Here is a 22036-nt window from a genome sequence, read left to right as displayed (position 1 = left end):
TTTCATGTTGAGGTGTGTTGTGTGTTGAGGTGTGTTGCGTGTTGAGGGGGATGGATGGCGGCGCATGAGGGTGTTTGCACGAGGTTTTCTGCCAAAACTATTTTGCCTCTTGACACAACATAAACTTAATTACTACTGGGATACAAAGTGTATCTCTGTATTAGTTCACTACTAGCAACATGTGGGAGAATGGCTAGCTGAGAAGGGTCACGTAGACATGATCCAGCTGGCCGAGCAAAAGCTTGAGAAACATCGGATTCAGCCCCCGTAACTACTGGGCTGGTAAAGACACCTCGTCCTTGACTATAATTGTTGTAAGATAACAGAGAGGTTGCAGCTGCTCAGGCATGGGAAAAGAGGATGAAAGTAACTGTAAAGAAGGAACCAAGGGTGGAGTTGATCTTTCTAAGAACTAACCAATCATGAGCTTAACTTTTGTAATATGTATGAGCTAATTATGTTAGAACATAAAAGGCCACTGTGTGAATCAATAAACGAAGCTTGCTGATCACTCATATTGAGTGGCCCTGTCTTCCCTCCGTCGCGACAAATGGCGCCCGAACAGGGACCCTACAGAGGGCTGAACCTGCGAGCCACGGTCAACGGAGTCTCAGTGCTGGTCCTGTAAGCAGCGCAGGAGGCGAAAGGGATTAAAGGAAAAGGTCCCCGCGCCCGAGAGCGAAAGGGATTAAAGGAAAAGGTCCCCGCGCCCTGGAGCACCTATAGAGAGTGTCCTGCCGGCTACGCACCGCCGAAGTCTGGAAGGCTGCAACAGCGCGCTGACGAAGGTATGAATAGACAAGCGGCGTATGATTTGCTCAAATGCTTTTTAGAAAAGCGGAGCATAGAAGGTTTACATTGTAAAAAGGAATTACCAGAGTTATTAGCTTATGGGGCAGCTAGAGGATTCTTTGCCAATCCCGATACAGTTTTTGAGGAAGAGGAGTGGCGGAGATATGGGGATAAAATATTTGATGAAGTAATAAATGATGAGAAGTTAGCCAAGAAACTGATGAAGCCTTGGCGTGCAGTTACGAACGCTCTGGTGATGCATAAAGCAGAGCAGAGAGCTGCTGCTGCTGCGTCTGAAAGGTTAGGGGGATTAACTGGGACGGGTGCAACTGCCTCGCAACAAAAGCCAGCTCCCCCTCCCTCGGGTTGCCCGTTGCCTCCCTCGGTTCGCACTATAGTCGTCCCTGAAGGGGTAAGCGGGAACGTGGGAGCACTCGGTCTTTGTTCCATCTCCTCCCGAGTCACCTGGAGATAGTGAGGACCCATCGGCCCCCCCGATGGAAACAGAAAAAGGAGAGAAGTCAGAAGAAAGTTATGCAGGGAAAGGAATGAGCCATAATCCTTCCACGGAGGGGCAGAGTATTATCACAGAAAGACAGAGGATGTGGCAGCAAATTGCAGAGGAGGCGATGGCCTCCGGAGATAGAGAATTTGCCTCGAGCATTGTACATGAGGTGTTCCCGGTAACTTACCAGCTAAATGACCAAGGGCGAATAACTGCCACAATTCAGAACCTAGATTGGAAGTTATTAACTCAGTTGCGATCCACGGTGAGTGACTCAGGGATCAAAGGAGAGCCCACAAGGCAAATGCTAGACTTTATCTGGGGCACCAATATGTTACTCCCGGGGGATGTACGTAGTATTATGAAGTTGATTTTGACACAACACCAGCAGCTGTTGTTTAATGCGCATTGGCAAGCTGCTTGTCAGCAATCAGTTGCCACAGTAAGGCAACCGGGAGATCCGTTACACGGAGTCACCCTTGATGAGCTATTGGGGGTGGGACTGTATCTGCGGCCAGAAGCACAGGCACTTATGGGACCGGATAAAGTAAAAGAATCAATGACATTGGCAAGACAGGCTTTTGATCGTCTTAAGGAACCTGGAGGTGTGCCTTCATATATGGGTATTAAGCAGGGAAGGGAGGAACCATTTGGCCTATTTATAGATCGAGTAGCAGACGCCATACAGGCGGCCGGGGTGCCCGATTATCTCAGAGGCACTATACTAAAGCAGTGTGCTATACAAAATAGTAATCCGGCCACACGCAACATCTTGGCTACATTGCCAGGGACATGGACTATCGAGGAAGGACTAGAAAGGATGGCTCAGGTACCGGTAGGGCCACAGACAATGTTAGTTGAGGCAGTAAAGGAACTAGGGAATAGTTTAAAGGAACACGCGCAGGCTACGCAGAGTCAAGTTCTTGCAGCCCTTGCTCCTTTGCAAGCCTCCGTTCATCGATTAAATGCTACTGGATCACCTCGCCCACGATGCTACCGTTGCGGCGCTGCTGGACACATCAGACGGAACTGCGACGCCGGTTCAGTATGGTGCAGAAACTGCCGGTCGGACAACCACAATGAGACTGCATGTCGCGCTTCCAAACCGGGAAACGGACGATTCAGCGGGAAGAGCCGCCCCACGCCGACACAAAAAGCGGCTGCATATCCGGCAGCACTCAATCCCTTCAGCTCAGACCAGCCACAAGCGGAAGCCTCGGCTTGGACCTGGCAACAGCAGTAGATTGTACCCTGTTGGACTCAAAGCCTGTCAGCATTGCTACCGGCACACAGGGACCAATCTGTATCAATGGACAAGCTGTCGGAGCACTACTTATAGGCCGTTCATCGGCCACCATGCTGGGACTTAATGTGTTGGTGGGACTGATTGATAAAGATTACCACGGTGAGATCCAGATCATGGCCCACACGTTATTTCCACCGCTCTTCATCGCTAAAGGCACCAAGGTGGCGCAATTAATTCCCCTACCACATCTTGCGGGAGCCCTTCCACCGCTGCAAGAGCAGCCACGAGGGCAAGGAGCCTTTGGATCTACAGGACAAATGGCCTTACTAACTGTCGGCTTGCGCCAAAGGCCACAATGCCCGGTTGCTGTGCAATACGCCAACCTAACTATATCACTTGTTGCTCTTCTAGACACTGGCGCTGACATTTCCATAATCAGCACGCATAAGTGGCCGGCTCAATGGCCGACCTACGCGAGCAGCGCCACGGTCACGGGAGTAGGAGGATTGACCCTTGCTCGCAAATCACCCCTTCTACGATGGACCATAGGGGACAAGGTAGTGAACTGTACTGTTTCTATTGTCCCATTGCCTGAGGGGGTACATGCATTGATAGGGCGTGACATCCTTGCACAAATGGGAATGGTCCTTACTTCGGACCCCCCTTTTTAGGAGCGGCCATTGCTTGGACTTTCCCGATCCCGCTTCGCTGGAGAACAACAGAACCAGTGTGGGTAGAGCAATGGCCACTAAAACGGGAAAGTCTGGAACAGGCGCATACACTCGTCCGGGAACAATTCGAACAAGGGCACCTAAGGCTATCGACAAGCCCTTGGAATACTCCCATTTTTGTTATCAAGAAGAAATCAGGGAAATATCGACTGCTCCATGATTTGAGAGCTGTAAATAAACAAATGTATGACATGGGAGCATTACAGCCTGGTTTGCCCAACCCAGCTATGATACCGGAAGGCTGGCACCTGCTTATTGTGGATCTAAAAGACTGTTTTTTCACTATTGCTTTGCATGAAGATGATAGACAAAGATTTGCTTTTACCCTTCCCGCAATTAATCGGGAGGGGCCAGACCAACGCTTTGAATGGACAGTCCTTCCGCAAGGAATGCGAAATTCGCCCACACTGTGCCAAATCTACGTTGATGCCGCTCTGCAGCCGCTGCGACAAAACTGGGCCCGTACTCTAATCTATCATTATATGGACGATATTTTGCTGGCCCAACCGACACCCTTTTCTCTACAACAAAAGCAGGAGCTAGCAGAGCAGCTCAAGCAGAGAGGCCTGGTAATAGCACCCGAAAAGGTGCAGGAATCAAGCCCCTGGAAGTATCTCGGGTGGCGCATCACTGATACGACAATTCAGCCTCAAAAATTATCACTGCACCTGGACATTCGAACTCTTCATGATGTTCAGCGACTGCTAGGTGATCTACAATGGCTTCGACCTATTACAGGCATCCCCAATGAACTACTGAATCAACTGCGCCCCCTACTGCGAGGAACGGATCCTGCAACGCCAGTGCAGCTTACTGAGCAACAAAGACAAACGCTGCAACAAATAGCTTCCATGGTAACTACGCGTTCCACGCATCGGCGTGTTGAAGGTCTGCCCATTGACTTGACTGTTTTATGTGGTGAGCAGTACCTTATGGCAGCCTTAACTCAGCAAAAAATAAAAACGGGGGAGAAGCAGGGGTTCACCACTATCGTATTGGAATGGATAGCCCCTCCACTACAACCACGGCGGACAATACAGGAAAAAATTGCCACGCTGGCAGACTTGGTCAAGAAGGGCCGCTGCCGTATTCTACAGATAGATGGTACCCCTCCAAACACGATATGGGTGCCAATGAAGCAGACTGATTTAGAGTGGTACTTGCAGAATTCTGAAGAATTGCAAGCAGCACTACTCTATGATGGAGCGGCGTTAATAATTAAGCCGCTACCATCGCCCATCCTATCGTGGATGGAGAACATGAGCTGGATGGTTAAGCCAAAGCGATCCAGCCAGCCTATTTCACAGGCTCTCACGGCCTTTACCGATGCAGGCCGACGTTCCAGAACTGCCGCTATAACCTGGAAGGATGAGCAAGGATGGCAGCATCAAATCCTACAGGCACAGCCACAGGACTCTCTACAAACGCTGGAACTTTTTGCAGTGGTCTGGGCCTTCATCAGATGGAAAGATATTCCACTAAATATAGTCACAGACTCTCTCTACGTTGCAGGCATAGTTAATCGCATTGAAGATGCGAGCCTGCGAGACTTGAAGAATCGACGCTTAACAGAATTACTAGTCAGCTTGCAGCTCGCAATCACGCAAAGAAATGACCCGTACGCGGTGATTCACATCCGGAGTCACCAGTGGGGAGAAGGCCTCGGAGAGGGCAACGCTCGAGCCGACCGCCTAGTTACGGTCACCACAGAGCCTCCGTTGGCACCGCACTGCCGAGCCCGAGAGGCTCACTCTGTTTTCCACCAAAATGCGAAGGGGCTAGCTCGGACTTACAAACTCTCCATAGAGGAAGCCCGAGCCATTGTCAAAGCTTGCCCCATATGCAGTCATCACAATTCGGGATTAGGACTCGGATGCGGAGTTAACCCTAGGGGATTGAAATCTAATGAGGTTTGGCAAATGGATGTTACCCATGTTTCTGCGCTTGGCCGATTGAAGTACTTGCATGTAACTGTAGATACATACAGCCATATGATATGGGCTACCCCACAGCCGGGGGAAAAAGTTCGCGATGTAAGGCGACATCTAACGAGTTGTTTTGCTGTCTTGGGAGTTCCAGGCACGATCAAAACTGATAATGGCCCAGCGTACAGCAGTGGGTCGTTGAAGCAATTTATGCAGCTATGGAACATCACTCACGTTACTGGCATTCCCCATTCCCCGACTGGGCAGGCCATAGTAGAAAGAGCCAACGGGACAGTAAAGCGTTACCTGGAGAAATTTAAAGACATTGTAGACATAAGGGAAAGGGTACAAAAGGTTCTCTTTGTGCTCAATCATTTATGTGTGTTTGGAGATAGCAATGATCCGCCAATCGCGAGGCATTACGTGATGTCAGAAGCCCCCCAGTCACCGCACATGAGAGTGCTATATAAAGATGCTAAAACAGGTCAATGGACAGGTCCCGCAAAAGTGGTTTATGTGGGACGTGGCTATATCTGTGTTTCTACCGATACAGGTACCATCTGGGTTCCCAGCCGTTGGGTAAGGCCCGCCATCGACCACCCTGAAGTCGCCGCTGAAGGTGACCCGACTAATCACCATAAACCAACAGACTGAGACCGCTGCGCCTGAGCGTGAACCACGAGGTCGCAAAGACAGAAATTAATTGTATAGTCTGTGGGGTCTGTAACCCCTAGGTATTATGTGCATGCTATTTGCTTAGAAGTTGAAACAGAGAAAATGGTTAATTTAGGTATAGAAAGCTTTATAGTAGTTGCCTTAGTTGTAAGCATAAGAGCCATCCCATATAGCGAGATGTTTGACCCACGAGAAAATGTGTGGATAACTTTAGCTCGATCACTCAACACGACCAGCTTTTGTGCAAGCCTAGCAACACCCCGCTCCCCATTTACTACGTGCCTTATAGGGGTGCCCTTGACCAGTGTCACCTTTAAGGTATTTTATGAATCCCTCTCAGTATTAAGACAACAGTATAAGGTGACAAGCAAAATCCAATTCATGTGGAATGACATTGCGGAAATGTTTGAAAAGTATGACATTTGGGATGATAAGCTCCCTGTAGGTCCCGAACCACAGCAGATTGATCTAGCGGACTCCCTCAACGCCAGTTATTGCATATATATTGGCACTGAGAGTTGGACCGGGGAGCAAAAGGAGGGACGCATGGTCAGGGAGACGGCCCCTACAATCCTCTCTCCAATAGAAAACCATACTAGTTAGAGGAAAACCTGGTGTCAAAGAATGGCCCGTAGTGAGAGTTCTCCAGCTCCTGGCACTGTACTGCCCAGGCACCTTCCAAAAGGATTCTTTTTAATCTGCGGCAACCGAGCATGGTCAGGAATCCCTTCAAACCCTCAGGGAGGACCATGTACTATAGGCCAACTTAGTCTAGCTGCGCCACTAATGCACCCTAACAGCACTCACCGATATCGATTTACAAGAGACACTTCCTACAGCCTGACTAGCGATTGTTCCGACCAAATTAGCCTCTGGAATAAATGGGAAGTTATCTTCGCATCCCTTTTTACGCCAGGTATTGCCGCAGCACGAGCACATAGAAATTTGAATAGTATAGCATGTTGGGTGGCAAAGCAAGCCAACGCAACAAGCAGAGTCCTGTCCGAACTTGCAGATGATTTATCCACAGTGCAACATGCAGTATTACAGAATAGAGCCGCGATAGATTTCCTTTTGCTAGCCCACGGACATGGCTGTGAGGATTTCGATGGAATGTGTTGTATGGATCTGGAGGATCATTCAAGATCTATCCATAAAGAAATTCAATACCTAATGACACATACTCAAAAGATACAACAAGATTCAGGATTCTTTGGCCTGGGTGCTCTTGGAGACTGGTTGGGTCTGTCCGGATGGCTGAGAAACCTTTTACAGACGGGATTGCTAGTCTTAATCATTGTACTAATAGCATTGCTTTGTGTGAGTTGTGTGTTGTCTTGTATGAAAACCCTTGTGTTACGGATGTTTAACCAAGCTTATGTCATTCAAAATAAAAACGGGGGAATTGTGGGAGAATGGCTAGCTGAGAAGGGTCACGTAGACATGATCCAGCTGGCCGAGCAAAAGCTTGAGAAACATCGGATTCAGCCCCCGTAACTACTGGGCTGGTAAAGACACCTCGTCCTTGACTATAATTGTTGTAAGATAACAGAGAGGTTGCAGCTGCTCAGGCATGGGAAAAGAGGATGAAAGTAACTGTAAAGAAGGAACCAAGGGTGGAGTTGATCTTTCTAAGAACTAACCAATCATGAGCTTAACTTTTGTAATATGTATGAGCTAATTATGTTAGAACATAAAAGGCCACTGTGTGAATCAATAAACGAAGCTTGCTGATCACTCATATTGAGTGGCCCTGTCTTCCCTCCGTCGCGACAGCAACACCCAATAAATGTTGATCCTCGGCAGCCCACTCTCCATTTTTCTTGAGTGAGACAACTTGTCAGGGAGAAGACTTGTAGTTTGCAGCAGAAGGCAAAGAAATACACTGGAATTAACACCATAATGGCCACGTGTGGCTTGTGCTTTTCTCGAGGGTCAGGAGGCGGGGCGTTGCGGGTGATGGCTACCCAGCGAGGACCCGTGGCCCTGCGAGGTAAGGAAGCCGCTCCGGGAAAAGCGCTGACCCGGCCGAGGCGTCCGGTCCCTCCGGAGCGCCGCCGGGGCCGCCGCGCCCTCGGCCGCGGGGCCGCGCCGGGCCGAGCCGAGCCGAGCCGGGCCGAGCCGAGCCGAGCCGAGCCGAGCCGAGCCGCGTCACTCCCCTCCCCCGCCGCCGCCAGCAACTTCTTTTTCTTTGTTCTGGCGAGGCTGCTGAGAGAGTGTTTGAGGCAGTTTGTTGTCCTGTGGGTCTGCCCGGTTGTGTTGGCGGGGGGGGGAGCTGTGGGGGGTTAGGGGATGACGGAGGGGGGTAGATTTTGGATTTTGTGCAGGGAGATTTTGCACGAGGGTTTGTAGGGCGGGGGGGGAGGAGGAGGGGTGAGGGAGGAGGTTGAAGGGGATTTTGGGGGTTGGGAGGGAGGTGGGGGTGGTACATGAGGAGCTTTTCCGGAGGGTTTGCACGAGGCTGGGGGAGGGGGGATGGTGGCACTTCAGGGGAACTTGGCACAAGGCGGTGCAAGAGGACACGCACGAGAGTTTGTAGGGATCTGGGGGATGTTGCAGGGGTGAGAGACGGGGAGAGGGGGATAGGGGGTGGGGCAGGAGGGGGTTCACAAGAGACCTTGCACGATGGTTCATAGGGGGGACGATGGTGTGGGGTTGGGATTTTGCACGAGGCCTCACACAAGGATTTGCAAAAGGTTTTCAGGGGTGTATTTTGGGGTGGGGGAGGGGTGGAGGAGCTGTGGGGTGGGGCAATAGGGGGCTCACGTGAGGATTTGCACCAGGATTAAGACAAGGCCTTGCACAAGTTGTTCACAGGAGGGTTGGGAGGGGGGTGGGGAGGAAGGTGCAGGAAGGTTTGTAGGGCGCTGAGGGGGATGGGGGGGTTGAGGAGGGATTTGGGAGGTGGGGGGGGGGGTTGGGGCTGGTGGATGGCACTCGAGGGGGCTCACCAAGGATTGGCACAAGAATTCACACGAAGTCTTGCACGAAGGTTTCATGGGCTGGTGGTTTAGGGGAGGGGCCATTGGGGGAGGGGGAAGGGGGGGGGCTGTAACGGGGGGTTGCAGGAGGGTTCATGGGGGGGTTGGAGGGTGGGGGAGAGGTTGGGAGCGATTTGAGGGTGGAGGAGGGGCAGGGGGGTGTGATGGTACATGACCGTTCTCACAAAGCCTTGCACGAGGATTTGCATGAGGGTGTACGCGAGGGTTCACATGAGGGTTTGTAGACAGGTGGGGAGATTTGGGGGTGGGAGAGGGGAGAGAGAGAGGGGGGGATGGTGTCGCACAACAGGGCTCACAGTATTTCACGGGGATTTGCACAAGGCATCGTATGAGGGGTCGCACAGGGGTTTGTGTGGGGGAGGGATCTGAAGGGGAGACTTGGGTGAGGGGAAGAGGGGTGGATGTTGTGCAATGGGGTTTTGCACGAGGGTTCATGGGGGGATGGAGAGCGTTGGAGGTGTGGGGGAGGAGTTTGAGGGGGGATTTAGCGGGGTGGCACACGAGGGGGCTCACACAAGGATTCACACGAGAGTTTGTGGGGAATATTGGGGTGGTTGAGGAGGGGTTTGAGGGGGGATTTGAGGGGTGGGGGATGGGTGTCCTACAAGGTGTTTTTGCACAACAGTTTGAACGAGGATTTCCAGGAGGGCTTGTGGTAGGGGCTGGGGAGCTGGGGGGGGACGGGGGAGGGGGTTGACGGGGGATCTGGAGGGTGGGGAGAGGGGGTGGATGATGGGATGAGAGTGTTCACACGATGGGTTGATGGGTCGCACGAGAGTTCATGGAGTGAGAGGGTGGGGGAGGAGGGATGGTGGCACTTGAGGGCATTTTGCACAAGGATCTGAAGGGGGCCTCTGTTGTGTGAAGAGGCAAAATAGTTTTGGCAGAAAATAAACCCCCTTGCGTTCTAACACCCCTCACCGAGGTGGGAGGCTCGGGGCGGCTGGGTTTAAATTCTGAGTGATGCCCAATTCACCACTATCAGTCCAGTCACATTTAATATATTTTAAACTATCACGATTCTGGATACACTAACAGTGGACTGTGCCTTCAATCTAGTTGTGCTCATGAACTAGCACAGCCGCACTCTGGTGTTTGGTCGTGTTCAATGAGAAACCGAAACGGCTAGCTACTTAAGCAGTGCAGTTTATTTAAGCAACAGATATAAAGGTTCTTATGGTTTGCCGGTGATAAATACACTGTCTGCAAAGCACGTGCAAGTAAAAATATTGTTAATGGTACAAAGCACGCGACAAAGTTCCAACAATACAGCCTGGCTATAAATGTAAAAAAAATAACCCTCTAGAGAGATTTCTAAGTTCCTTGAGGAAGCACTCGGCACAGTCTAAGTCTTACCCACAGGCGTCCCTATGGGGGGGAAAGAAAGGCTCAGCCCCTCGACTGGTCCCGGGAGTCAAAGGCAGTCCGTGATGGGGTCCTCCCTGACCTCTTCACAATGGTGTCTTCCCCAGTATCCCCCCCTTTCTTGGGCTACTTTTATATTATTTTTTACCTTCAAGGTGGAGTTTGAGTGACTCTAGTCATAAATACCTTTATTATGATTGGTGTAAAATTCTCTCGCCTCGCATTTAAAGGTATAGTTTACGAAAAATTCAGGGCGCAGACTCAAGGAGGAGTGGTCGCACCTTGGAGGAGGGCAGCCTTCGGGCTGGAGGTGTGTTTTGGTATTAAAATGACATTATAATGAGCAAAGTTTGCACGAAGGACAGCATTTCATCAAAATTTGACAGACTGGTGGCTCAGGGTAGCAAGCATGCCGCTTATCACTTCCATAGGATCACCTTGTTCCCATTCTGCTGTGTAATCACAGAGCTTGGCCATGGAATCTTCACTCCATCCTCTGTCTTGCTTTTTCAAGCAATATTGTTCAGGGAGTCATAGATGTAGCGGATTCCTCACATACCAGCTGCTGCTGTGTTCCACCCTGGAAACATTTCCATTTTATACCTTTCCTTAATGTGTAAACAATGCTATATTTTTAATATAATTTTATTTTAGGAATTATTCCACAACACCCTCGTGTGAATCCTTGTGCAAGCCCCCTCCTGTGCCACCCCTCTAAATCGCCCCCACACACCTCCAACCCCCAGCCCTGGATGCACCCTTGTGCGAGCCCTCAGACGAGGCCTTGTGTGAATCCTCTTGCAAATGCTCATGTCCCATTGTCCACCCCCTCCCCACCTCCCAAATCCCTCCCAACCCCTCCCCCACCCTCCAACCCCCCCAAACCCTCCTGCTAACACCCGTGCCAGCCCCCACCCACACGCCTTCCCCCTCCCCCTAACAGCCCCTCCCCCACCTCCAGTCCCCTGTGAAACCTTGTGCAAACCATCATGCAAGGACTTGCGCGAACCCTCGCACACCATCATCCACCCCCTTCCCCCCACCCTCCAAATCACCCTCAAACCCCTCTCTCACCCCACAGCCCCCCTACGGACCCTTGTGTGAATCCTCATGCAAGGCCTTGTGCAAATCCCTGTGTAAAGCGTTGTCTGAGGCCCCTCCCACACCAGCACCCACCTCCTGCCCCCTCCCCCACCCCCAAGCACACCCCACACCCCCCCCCATCCAGCAAATCCTCATGCGAGGCCTCATGCAAAATCCGAACCCCACGCTGTCATCCCTCTACGAACCCTCGTGCAAGGTCTTGTGAGAGCCGCCTCCAGCGCCCCCCCCACCCCACTCGCCCCCTCTCCACCCCAAATATTCTCTTTCCCCACTGCCCCCCTATCTCCCAGCCGCCTACAAACTCTCACACGAATCCTCGTGCAAGGCCTCGGGCAAATTCTCGTGCGAGACCTCATGCAAAATCTACTTGCGCCCCACCATCCAACCCCCTTCTCCCAGTCCCCAAATCAACCCTAACCCCCTCCCCTGCCCCCCCAACAACCCTCGTGCGAGGCCTGATGAGAATCTCGATGTGAACCCTTGTGTGAGAACCCCTCATGCAGTAGCACCCCCCCTCACACTGCAAATCCCCCCTGCACCCCTCCCCCAACCCCAGCCCCCACCGAACCCTGATGCAAATCCTCCTGTCAGTCTCCTCATGCACCAACCCCCCACCTGCCCTTCCCCGCTCCCCATATCATTCCTCCACCCCTCCCCCACCCTCCCAACCTCCCCTGTGAACCCCCATGCAAGGCCTCATGCGAATCCTTCTGCAAAATCCCCTCATGTGCCACCCTCCACCCCCCCACCCCTAAACCCCTCTCAACGCCTCCCCCACCCCCCTATGAACCTCGTGCAAATGCTCCTGCAAGACCTGGTGTGAATTCTTGCCATAAGCCTTCTACAAGCCCCCTCCTGTGCCATCACCCACTCCCAAACCCACCCTCCAACCTCTTCCCCCATCGTGCAAGGTCTCTTGTGAACCCCCTCCTGCCCCACCCCCCATCCCCCTCTCCCCGTCTCTCCCCCCTGCAACAGTCCCCAGATCCCTACAAACTCTCGTGCGAGTCCTCTTGCACGGCCTTGTGCATCTCGTGCAAGTCTTTGTACCAAATCCCCTGAAGTGCCACCATCCCCCCTCCCCCACCTCCCTGCCCCCAAATCCCCCTTCAACCCCCTCCCTCACCCCTCCTCCCCCCTCCAACCCTCATGCAAAATCCCCCTGCACAAAATCCAAAATCCACCCCCCTCCGCCATCCCCGAACCTCTCACAGCTCCCCCCCGCCCAATCTTCCATCCCCGAACAAACCCTCATGCAAACCATTGTGCAAGGCCTCACACAACTCATCAAGTGGATCTTTGTGGGAGCACTCGTGCAAACACCCTCATGCGCCGCCATCCATCCCCCTCAACACGCAACACACCTCAACACACAACACACCTCAACATGAAACATGCTTACACACCAAACAGACCTCAAGACGGAACATGCTTTAACATGCCTCAACATGGAACATGCCTCAACACACAAAATGCTTTAACATGCTTTCCGTGTTTAGCCACCGGGGCAACTGATACTGGTACGGGTTGGATTTCTGATTCAGCTGCAGTGCCTGCCACTGAGGTCGAAGTAGCTGCAGTGTCTGTCACAGTGTCTGCCACTGTGGGGTTGGAATAGCCACAGTGTCTGTTGGCCTGGTTTCCCTCTCTTTCTCCTGAGGACACTGCACAATACTGAGCAGTGTCTGGTAGATACTGGCCAGGGCCCAGCACAGTGCGGTGAGCTGTGCCTCTCTGGAATAGCTGCGGCATTTTCCTTTCAAATATTCTATCACTTTATCAGGATCCTGTAGTTGTTCAGGGGTGAAATCCCAGACCATTGGAGGTGAAAAGCTCTCTAGATACCTGCCCATGTTTTCCCACATGCCATGCCATCCATGACTATCCAGCCTTGGGGCAGATCTCTGGGTGGTAGTCTTAAATTGTTATTTGACCCTAAACAAGACCTGGAGTGTGTTCAGAAGATATAATAATAGGACCAGGGTGGTTTCAGCATCCCAAAGATATTCAAAATTCTCAAAGGCTGTCACACCTGGCCTGAAGGAGAAAGGGGAGGTGGGAGAGCTGGGGAAAGCATCCCCCTCTGTTTCCCCCACAGGTTAGGTGTGATTATTAATAAATTCCGAGGGATGGTGCCCAAGGTATGGGCAGGACAACACCACATAACCCCCCCCCCATAACCATCTGACCAGTGATGCCATCACATCGTAAATTGATATTACACAGGACAGCAAAATTATAATCCTCATCCCTCTCCCAGAGGTGATAAACAGCATCGCGGGGAGTACATAAACCATATAGGACTTTACACAGCAGAGCCACCAGAACAGAGCAAGCAACATGGTGACCGGCGGCTATTCAACTAGTACAATAAAAGCACACACCAAACTCATTTTAACAAGCTCTGGTCGGATCTGTTGTTATCTCAACCCTCCAACTGTCCCACATTGAGCGCCAAAAAGGACTGTCATGCACTCTCAGCATGAGGAGTTCAGTTCAAGTTGAGCACAAACCTTCAGTCAGTGTACTTCCTACTGGAATACTTTCTGCTATACTTAGCAGAAAGTGTTACACAGATTATTAAGGTAAATTGCAAGATTGCTTAAAAAAGAGTTTCTGCCCAATTTGTCTTGCACTAGCAAGAAGCGCAGTTGTGCTGTGCTCCTGGTCCTACCTAGCAAAGCTGGCAGCTGTGTGATTACCTGATTACCCAGAGAGTACCTTCAGACCAGCATCCTTTTATAAATTTCTGTTTTTCTCTTTCCCTCACTTTAGCAGCAGTGTAATGCTACTCCTGTTGCAATACCACCTAAGCATGCTAGGTTTTCTAGTAGAGCACAGACATGAATGGGGTCATGTAGCAGCTGAGACTAGCTACGTTCTGGGGACGGCACTTGATGCCCCCTAGGAAGGGAGAACTTTCCTCACCTGGGAGTTACCCAGGGCAGCAGAGCCACTCAGCTCTGACTGCAGAAGGACAGCAGGTTGGCCTGGGGCCAAGCAGTTCTGCTTTTAGCAAAGCTTCTCCGTGCAAAGGCCAGAACCCAGGATGGGCAGAATATACATGTCTTGGTCTTTCTTTAGGACCTTTAGTACCATCCTCTTACAGTGACAGAAAGTCGGTTACCTCAGTGGAGGACTTGGTCAACTCAGCAGAGAATGGTATGGAGCCCGAACTGAGCAAGAGGGAGACTGGGGCAGAAGCGCTGACAGGCTGCATTACTGGAGAAAGAAGACAGGGAACACCTCATTTTCCTTACACAGACTGCTACTGTTTCCACTCTTGAACAAAGAAAAGGTATCACTAAAAACTGGTCCTTCTGAAGCAGCGTAGCTCCAAGTCCCTTTCTTTTTCTCCATTATAGTCATTTAACACCTGAGAAAGTACTGATGGTGACTTGCTGCCTCCCTTCTCAATAACTACGATCTCTGGGAAACTACTCCCCTCCTTACTGAGGCAGGGGTAAAAGCAGAAATGCCAAGCAGGATTATGAACCCTGACTCTACAGAAGTACGGTAAGAAAGAGATGAAGAAACGTATGGGAAAGTCGGATGGAAAAAAACTCTTTCCCCATCTTCCTGGTTCTACTGTGGTGTTCTTATTTTTCTTCACCCAGCATTCAGTGTCCTTGATGTTTTGTGAAGCTGTTGTAAATGTGGAGTTTCCAGCACCACAACAGATACAGTATCTCCCTCAGAAGAGCTCTCCCAACTTGCTGTGAAATTTCACTCTACTCTGGTGAACAGAACGGGACACTTCTCTGAATATTTTATGTTCCATTTGTGATTAGAGAAGTCAAATCAATACTCAGCTAGGCAAACATGCTGGGGAGGCAACCTTTCCTAATGCCAGCTATGAAAATAATGACAGTTTGTGATGCTATGACCTTTCCAATCACACTATATTAACAATGCTGAATCTTCCATTTCATGATTGCCAGGTTGTCACAGCACCCCCATCCTGTGAGGATGTTTTACTACATACTGACAGCATCTTACTTACCTCAATAGTTGTGATAAAATTGCTTCTTGAAATGTTTTTGAAGTAAGCTATTTCCATTTTACGAATAGGAAAAGTAAGAAGAGAGAGATTAAATTACTTGCTCAAGGCAAAAATGTAACCGAGTTGCTGAATTCTAATACCTTTGCTGTCGGTTCTGTACTCAGAATTACAAGTATGTTCCTTTTTTTTTAATTATCATCGAATCGCAGAATGGTTATAGTTGGAAGGGACCTTAAAGATTCCCCTGCCCTGGGCAAGGACACCTCCCACTAGACCAGGTTGCTCAAAGCCCCATCCAACGTAAACACCTTGAACACCTTCAGGGATGGGACATCCACAACTTCCCCCAAAGAGGATGAGAGGCTCTCGCTCATATTTTCTCAACAAAAATCAAAATTCAAATCAAGCTAAAATTGATTTCTCAACTAAGGGGCAGTCACCTTGGGGAGGATGTACGTTGCACACTAACAGGCAATAAAAACAAATTAACAAATTCCAACACAAATTCCTACCCCCTTACGTCCCCGAGAGGTGCACATGTATATTCACAAATACTTCAGCCCTTCTTCAATACACACAAAAACAAATAATAAAGACAGCACTCGCACGCCATGGAATCCTGCCGACTACACCAGCAAGATGTTGGGTCCCGGTCCTATTGGTCCGGGAGGGGTTCATAATGATTCCGAGAGTGCGATTAATACACAAACAAGGTCAGATGCCGTGTACTATAACTTTACTATTATTACCTTAAATTAGCGCTAAATGGCGATAGAGAAAAGGCAGAGGTATAGGAAAGAGGGAAAAGAGAAGCAGTATTACAGAGCCCAGCAAGAATAGTTGCCACCAACAAAATGTTAGGTCCACGCTGATGTCTTGACGGTGCTCCGGAGTCAACAGCGTCCCGTTGATCTGTGATTCCCAGGTCTCTCAAGTTGTGATGATGGCGAGGGTCAGCGGTGGTGAGAGTCCCATTTGTAGTAGGGTGCAACAGTAATTTATAGTCCCTGTTGACTTGTAGTTTGACCAATCAACGTGACAGTTACCTGTGCTCATCCAATTATTGTCCAACATGGTTGCTGTGCAAGCTCCCCCTTGCCTCTGCCCCAGGTCCTACACGGCAGATGAGTTTCTTGGGGTAAACAAGATATAGTTGTTTTGAGAACCAAGGATATACTCCTTTGTTGTCATATCATGTATACAGGCGGCAGATATCTTGCAGCAAGCAAACTTTGAGACATGCTCTTTTCTGTCAGTTTCTAACGTCCAGTTTCTCACAGTAAGGTTATTATCCTTTCCACAGGGAACACTTTAAAGAAGTGGTTGTTTGCATCCTAGTGAAGTGTTCTCTCATCCCTGTTTGGACTGCAGTGAGATGTCTCTTTGGTCTGCATTGCTGTGTGTTGTTAGATCTCATGAGCCTGCCTGTCCTCAGGCTTTCTTGTTCTTGGCGAAAGACCACCTGTGGTTGATGCGGTGTATCAGTCACTTCATGGAGGACACATGCTTTTCCCATTGCTCTGTTGTAGAGTGTATGCCAGTACCATCACGTTTTGCTTCCCTACAGACATCACATGGTGTTACAGGAGACCTGCAGGATGTGAGCAGGTTTATTGCTCTTGTGGATGTTGGCAATACAGGCAAGAGAAAGGTACTGACACTCTTGAATCTTTCTTCTTTCCTCAAGTACAAATACTATGGCAGCAAGCCCAACTTCGACTAGTCAGAGTGGATCACTTAAAAGTTCAACTGAGTGGAGGTATCTGTCTCACCTGAGGAAGAGATACCATTTGCCTATGATATCAGAAGGATAAGGGCTACAAGACATGCTCTGAGGCGCCTTTGGTTTTCTCTACCTCAAATGGTATTTAGCTACAGGGAAAAATGGTTAGAAAGCTGCCATTCCTTCCTTGTCCTCAGCTGCTTTCCCTTCCCATGACTTGCTTTAGGAAGGAAGCAAAGTTCCTTACACATCACTGAAAATAACTAATTTCTGGTGTGGGAGGGGAAGGGTTTTATGTGGTTGTTTTTAACCTATTTCTCCTCTTAAGAAGGTTACCAAATATTAGTACAGAAGGGCATGTTGGTAGTGGTTGGGAACGCACAGGAACCAGGCTGGATAACCAAAAATGTCCAGAAGTTCCAGGCAAAAGAAGGCCTGGAAACAGGTAAGGATCAAGGTTGTTTCTTTTTCACATAGGACATCCTGCGGCTTTTTCAAAAGCTCTTTCCTTAAAGTGAAATGAGCCACTTGGAAGCACTCAGTAAACTCTTGGTTGCACTGGGTAGGAGGCTTAGCTTAAGCACTGATTTACTGAGTTCTTGCAGTGTTCATCAGTGAGGTGTTACCATCTCAGGGTGGCTTAGTTTAGAGCTGACCTTCTGGGACCTGCAGTCATGACAAAAGCTTACATTTGAGCCATCTGTTTTCATTTTAGTATCTTGATACATTTGGCATTCTTCCAATGAGCTTGATGGTCCCTGCAGAACTGCTGAAACAGCCAAAGGACATCACCAAAAATCTGTACCAAAAATCACAGAAGGAGGTTCAGAAGACCAAAACACTCCTGTGCAGAGGTACCCCATGTGTGCCCTCTGGTTTCACTCTCTGTGTTCAGAGAGCTTACAGTGGTGGCACCTCAGGGTTCTCTGCAAAAAAATTGCATTCTTCAAACTGTTCTACTCAGGTGCTACTTTATTTGACGTTGCATGTCCACTGTGCCCCTTAATGTTCTTGAAAGAGGTATTGTGCACTGTTTTTTGCAAGTATCCTAAGTTACCACCTTTGTGTGCTTGAAGTGCTGAATCCAGTGTTGGGCCCCCGAGGACAAGAGAGACAGAGACTGACTGGAGAGAGTCCAGCAGAGGACCACCAAGATGGGGAAGGGACAGGAGCATCTCTCCAGTGAAGAGGGGCTGAGAGAGGTGGGACTGTTCAGCCTGGAGAAGAGAAGGCTCAGGGGATCTTCTCCTTATACATAAATATCTGAAGTGAGGGTGCAAAGAAGACGGACCCTGGCTCTTTTCAGTGGTGTACAGGGTCCATCCAGCTCAGGGTGGCCCTCCTTCAGCAGGGGCTTGAACCAGATGACCTCCAGAGGTCCCTCCCAACCCCAAATGCTCTCTGAGTGTGTGATGCTGGCAGAAGGGGCCAGGCATCGAAGTGGCCCTTTCTGTCTTTCCCTGGCACTCCAGAGGAGCAGGAGGCAGGACATTTGCAAGTGGCTTTCTAGTACCTGGAGGAAGATCCAACCCTCGCAGGGCTTTTGGCACCCCTCCCCCCCCTTGGCCCAGGAGCTGGCAAAGCTCTGGCCCTCCCCCACCATGCCCGCCGGCAACAAGATGAGAATGGGCTCACATGTGGCTCGTGTCACATCTGTCTGCTTAACCTGAGATGTGTGGTGCCTCCGGCACTGGGCCACGTTCCCGTGTTTCATAGTACATCCCCATCAATATTGCAGGGCACTGTGCTGCTGTCAGCGTAACCTGCTCTGGTGCTGCAGATGCATTGCAGGGCGGTGTCAGCTCATCCCCCAACGTTAGCCACTCTGGTCAGCCCACACCAGAGCCTGGGAGGGATTAAGAGGCTGAATCTGTAACGGATCCTTGCCGTGCGATCGGTGTTTAAAGGCTTTGATCTGCTGCTCCTTGATTCTCTTCCAGCTCCTCGATGGAATTTCTCGTGTGTAACTGAGCCCCACTAATCCATCCTGGACATATATAATGGATGGCAGTGGAATGAAGGAACACAAACGTGGCTGAATATTGATAACAGACACTCGAGCAATGGTGTGGTAGATCCCTCCACCAAAGATCTCCCACTGTTGGTATCTGCCAACTGTGCCAGCCAGTGCAAAACCTTTTCTATGTCCCCAAAACCTGGACTGGCCATGTGTGTGGGCAGGCGCTGTGACCAGATTCGCCTTCTCTCCGCTGGCCTGAGGAACTGGACGGGGCTTGGAGCGAAGCAACTGAGCCACTATTTCCAGGACCGGCGCTGGTTCCATCCAATGAGCCCCTGCGCTGCCACTCGATGCCCCTGTCAAATATTAATGTGATGCTCGCTGCACTCTCTGCCCTGCCCCAGCACTGCAGCCGTGGCCCCTGCCTGCTCCAGGGCTGCCCAACCCTCCGGCCTCCCCTCCCGCCCCGTAACGCGCACTGCGCCCTGCGCGGGGATATCGGGGGCGCAGCTACACCCACCGCTGGACGTTTCCCGGGCAGGGCGGGAGCCGACTCCCTGCACTCTGCGGGGGGGGCTCCCGGGTGCTTCCTGTCCCCGGCGGCCGGCTCAGCCTCCCGCGGCAGGTAAGGCTGGGGCAGCGGGCTCCTCTATCCCCCGGGGAAAGGCAGCCCGTCGGCCCCTGGGGAGCCGGGCGGGCGGGTCTGGGGAGCCCGGAAAAGGGCTGTCGGCGGATGAGGGCGGCCCCGGGCGCGGTCCTCTGCTGCAGGAGCATCGCGGTGTCCCCCGGGATTGGGAGGGGAGAGGGGGCAGCGGGGGCTCGACAGCTCCATCCCTCCGTCTTCTGAAGGAAACCCCTGCCCGTGGCTCTTTCCCGGAGAGGGTTCCCCGCAAGGACAGAAGTGATGTGCCGGGACACCCTTTACCTCGTCACGCGTGGGGGGCCCGGAGGTGTTGGGGGCCCATCTCCCTTTGCCTGCCCTCCTGCAGGAGGAGGCCCGCGCTTCTACCCCCGGCAGCCGCCCGGCCCGGCGGGGGATGGAGCCCGGCAGGTCCGTGCTGGCGGAGCGGAAGCTCCACAAGCCCTCGCAGCGGGCCAGGATCCCGGCTCCCTTCTTCGCCCACCCGGTAGGTCGCTGGCTCCGCCCGCGGCCCCCGGCTTGCCCCCTCGGCTGCCGCAACTGCCCGCCGAGCCCCCCGTGACTCTGCCCGCGCAGGCTGGGGCGGCAGAGCCGGCGGACCTGCCCGGGCCGGACGCCGCGGAGGCGGATGCGGACTCCCTGGTGCCCACGCACGACGAGTGGGGCTGCCCCATTCCCGAGTGGAAGCGGCAGGTGATGGTGCGCCGGCTGCGGGCCCGGCTGGCGGACGAGGAGGCGGCGGGCGGCCAAGTACGGGGTATCCCGGGGGTGGGGGGGCGCACGCTGCCGGACCGGGGGGACGCTGACAGCCTCTCTCCGCAGGACGCGGGCTCCTGGCGCTTCTCGCCCTCCCGCCAGGCCGTGCTGGGGCCCTTCGGGGAGCTGCTGACCGAAGCGGACCTGCAGCAGCTGGAGCGGGCGGTGGAGAGCCTGCGGCTGCGGCGGCGGGGCGAGGCATACCAGAGCGAGCTGCGGCGCCTGGCCCGGGAGTTGCGGGCCCTCTTGCCCGCCCCGCTGCTCAGCATCACCGTGCGCAGCCCCCCTCCCGCCCCCGGGCAGCCCCTGCCTCTCTGGTGCGGCCGCCTGGCCGGCGCCGTCAGCAGCCTGGCCGCGCTGCTGGCCCACGCCGAGGGGGCACGGGTCGCTGCCGCCGCCGCTCCCCCTGCCGCCGCCGTCGGGCAGCCGTGGGAGCCGGCGGGCAGCCTGGCGCAGCGGGAGATCCGGCAGTGTGGAGTCTGCGTCCGCAGCCTCCGTGGCGCCTTCGAGCCCGCCTGGGGGACGGCGAAAGGGAAGGCGGCTGGGGGGAGCGGTGCGGAGGCCGCCAGCGACTCGGGCATCAGCTGCGAGGAGGCGTTTTCCGACGGCGGCGGCTCCCCGGGGCCGGGGCCGGAATGGGGCAGCCTGAGGAAGGAGCGGATCGTGATGCTCTTCCTGAGCCACTGGAGACGGTCCGCCTACGCCCTCCCCCCGCCGGCCGCCGGGGACCCCCGGGAGGTAGTGGGGACCGGGGACGGGGGTGCCGCCCGCCTGGCGCGGCAGAGAGCGGCCATCCAGCGGCTTCTGGGCGGCTGGCGGGACGCGGCCTCCCGCCGCCCCCCGCCACCGCCGCCCCCTGCCCGCAGTCGCGCTCCACTCTCTCCGGAACAGTTCGTGGCTAGCGCCGGGGGGGGGGCGGCCGACTACGAGAGCCTGTCGCTGGAGCTCTTCATGCTGGGCTATTTCCGCATCCTGGAGCAGGAGCTGCCCCCTGAGGAGCGCCGCGGCCGCCACCTCCTTTGCTTTGAGGTCTTCGAGCAGCTGGGCCGGCATGGCTGGCGGGCGGTTCGCTCCTTCCACCGTGCCGTCATCGACGAGATCGCCGCTGGCCGGCGGGGCTGGCGGGACGGCTTCGACGACATCAAAGAGAGGTATTTCGGATCCCCCAAAAGCTCAGTCCGGCGGCCGGGGGACACCGGAGGAGAGGGGGGGGAGATCTGCCGCTACATCGACCGCAGCTTCGCCTTCTGGAAGGAGAAGGAAGCCGAGATCTTCAGCTTGGAGGAGTGACGCCTGCTGGCGGGGAGGGCGGAGGGCTGCGTGAAGGCGCGTGCTGCAATAAACACCTTTTCGGTTCTGTCCAAGCTGAGCGAGGCTTCCCGGGGCGATGGAGAAAGCTTTTGGGTGGAGGGGGACTGGCCCGGCACCTCGACCTCCCCACTCCCCCCGGGATCGGCGTCTCGGCCCCCCTGCTCCCCGCGGCGAGGCGCCTGTCACCGTTTATTTGTGTCCGCCAAGGAGTGAGATAACACCCTATATTTAACACTTGGCGTTGGCAGCCACAGCAGGGGGGGAGGAGAGACATCGCGGGGACCCCTGGCGACCGATG

General features: G+C 53.1%; 1 protein-coding gene across 1 annotated transcript; it reads left to right on the top strand.

Moving 5' to 3' along the window:
• Positions 1 to 17428: 17428 nt before the first annotated feature.
• Positions 17429 to 21717, top strand: ESPNL (espin like). The gene is made up of 3 exons (XM_074153622.1): positions 17429 to 17516; positions 17836 to 17925; positions 20021 to 21717. Exons 1-3 carry the CDS (start codon positions 17429 to 17431, stop codon positions 21715 to 21717), a joined length of 1875 nt encoding a protein of 624 aa, XP_074009723.1.
• Positions 21718 to 22036: the final 319 nt, after the last annotated feature.

The sequence above is a fragment of the Numenius arquata genome, chromosome 9, assembly GCF_964106895.1.
Source record: "Numenius arquata chromosome 9, bNumArq3.hap1.1, whole genome shotgun sequence".
NCBI lineage: Eukaryota > Metazoa > Chordata > Aves > Charadriiformes > Scolopacidae > Numenius > Numenius arquata.
Note: the sequence above shows the minus strand (reverse complement) of the source record. Positions and strands in the feature narration are given on the sequence as shown.

Coding starts and splice junctions, on each gene's coding strand:
- ESPNL (XM_074153622.1), top strand. CDS start 17,429: ATGTTGGTAGTGGTTGGGAACGCACAGGAACCAGGCTGGATAACCAAA. Junction 17,517..17,835: donor AAAAGAAGGCCTGGAAACAG/GTAAGGATCAAG, acceptor TGGTCCCTGCAG/AACTGCTGAAACAGCCAAAG. Junction 17,926..20,020: donor CAAAACACTCCTGTGCAGAG/GTACCCCATGTG, acceptor GCCCTCCTGCAG/GAGGAGGCCCGCGCTTCTAC.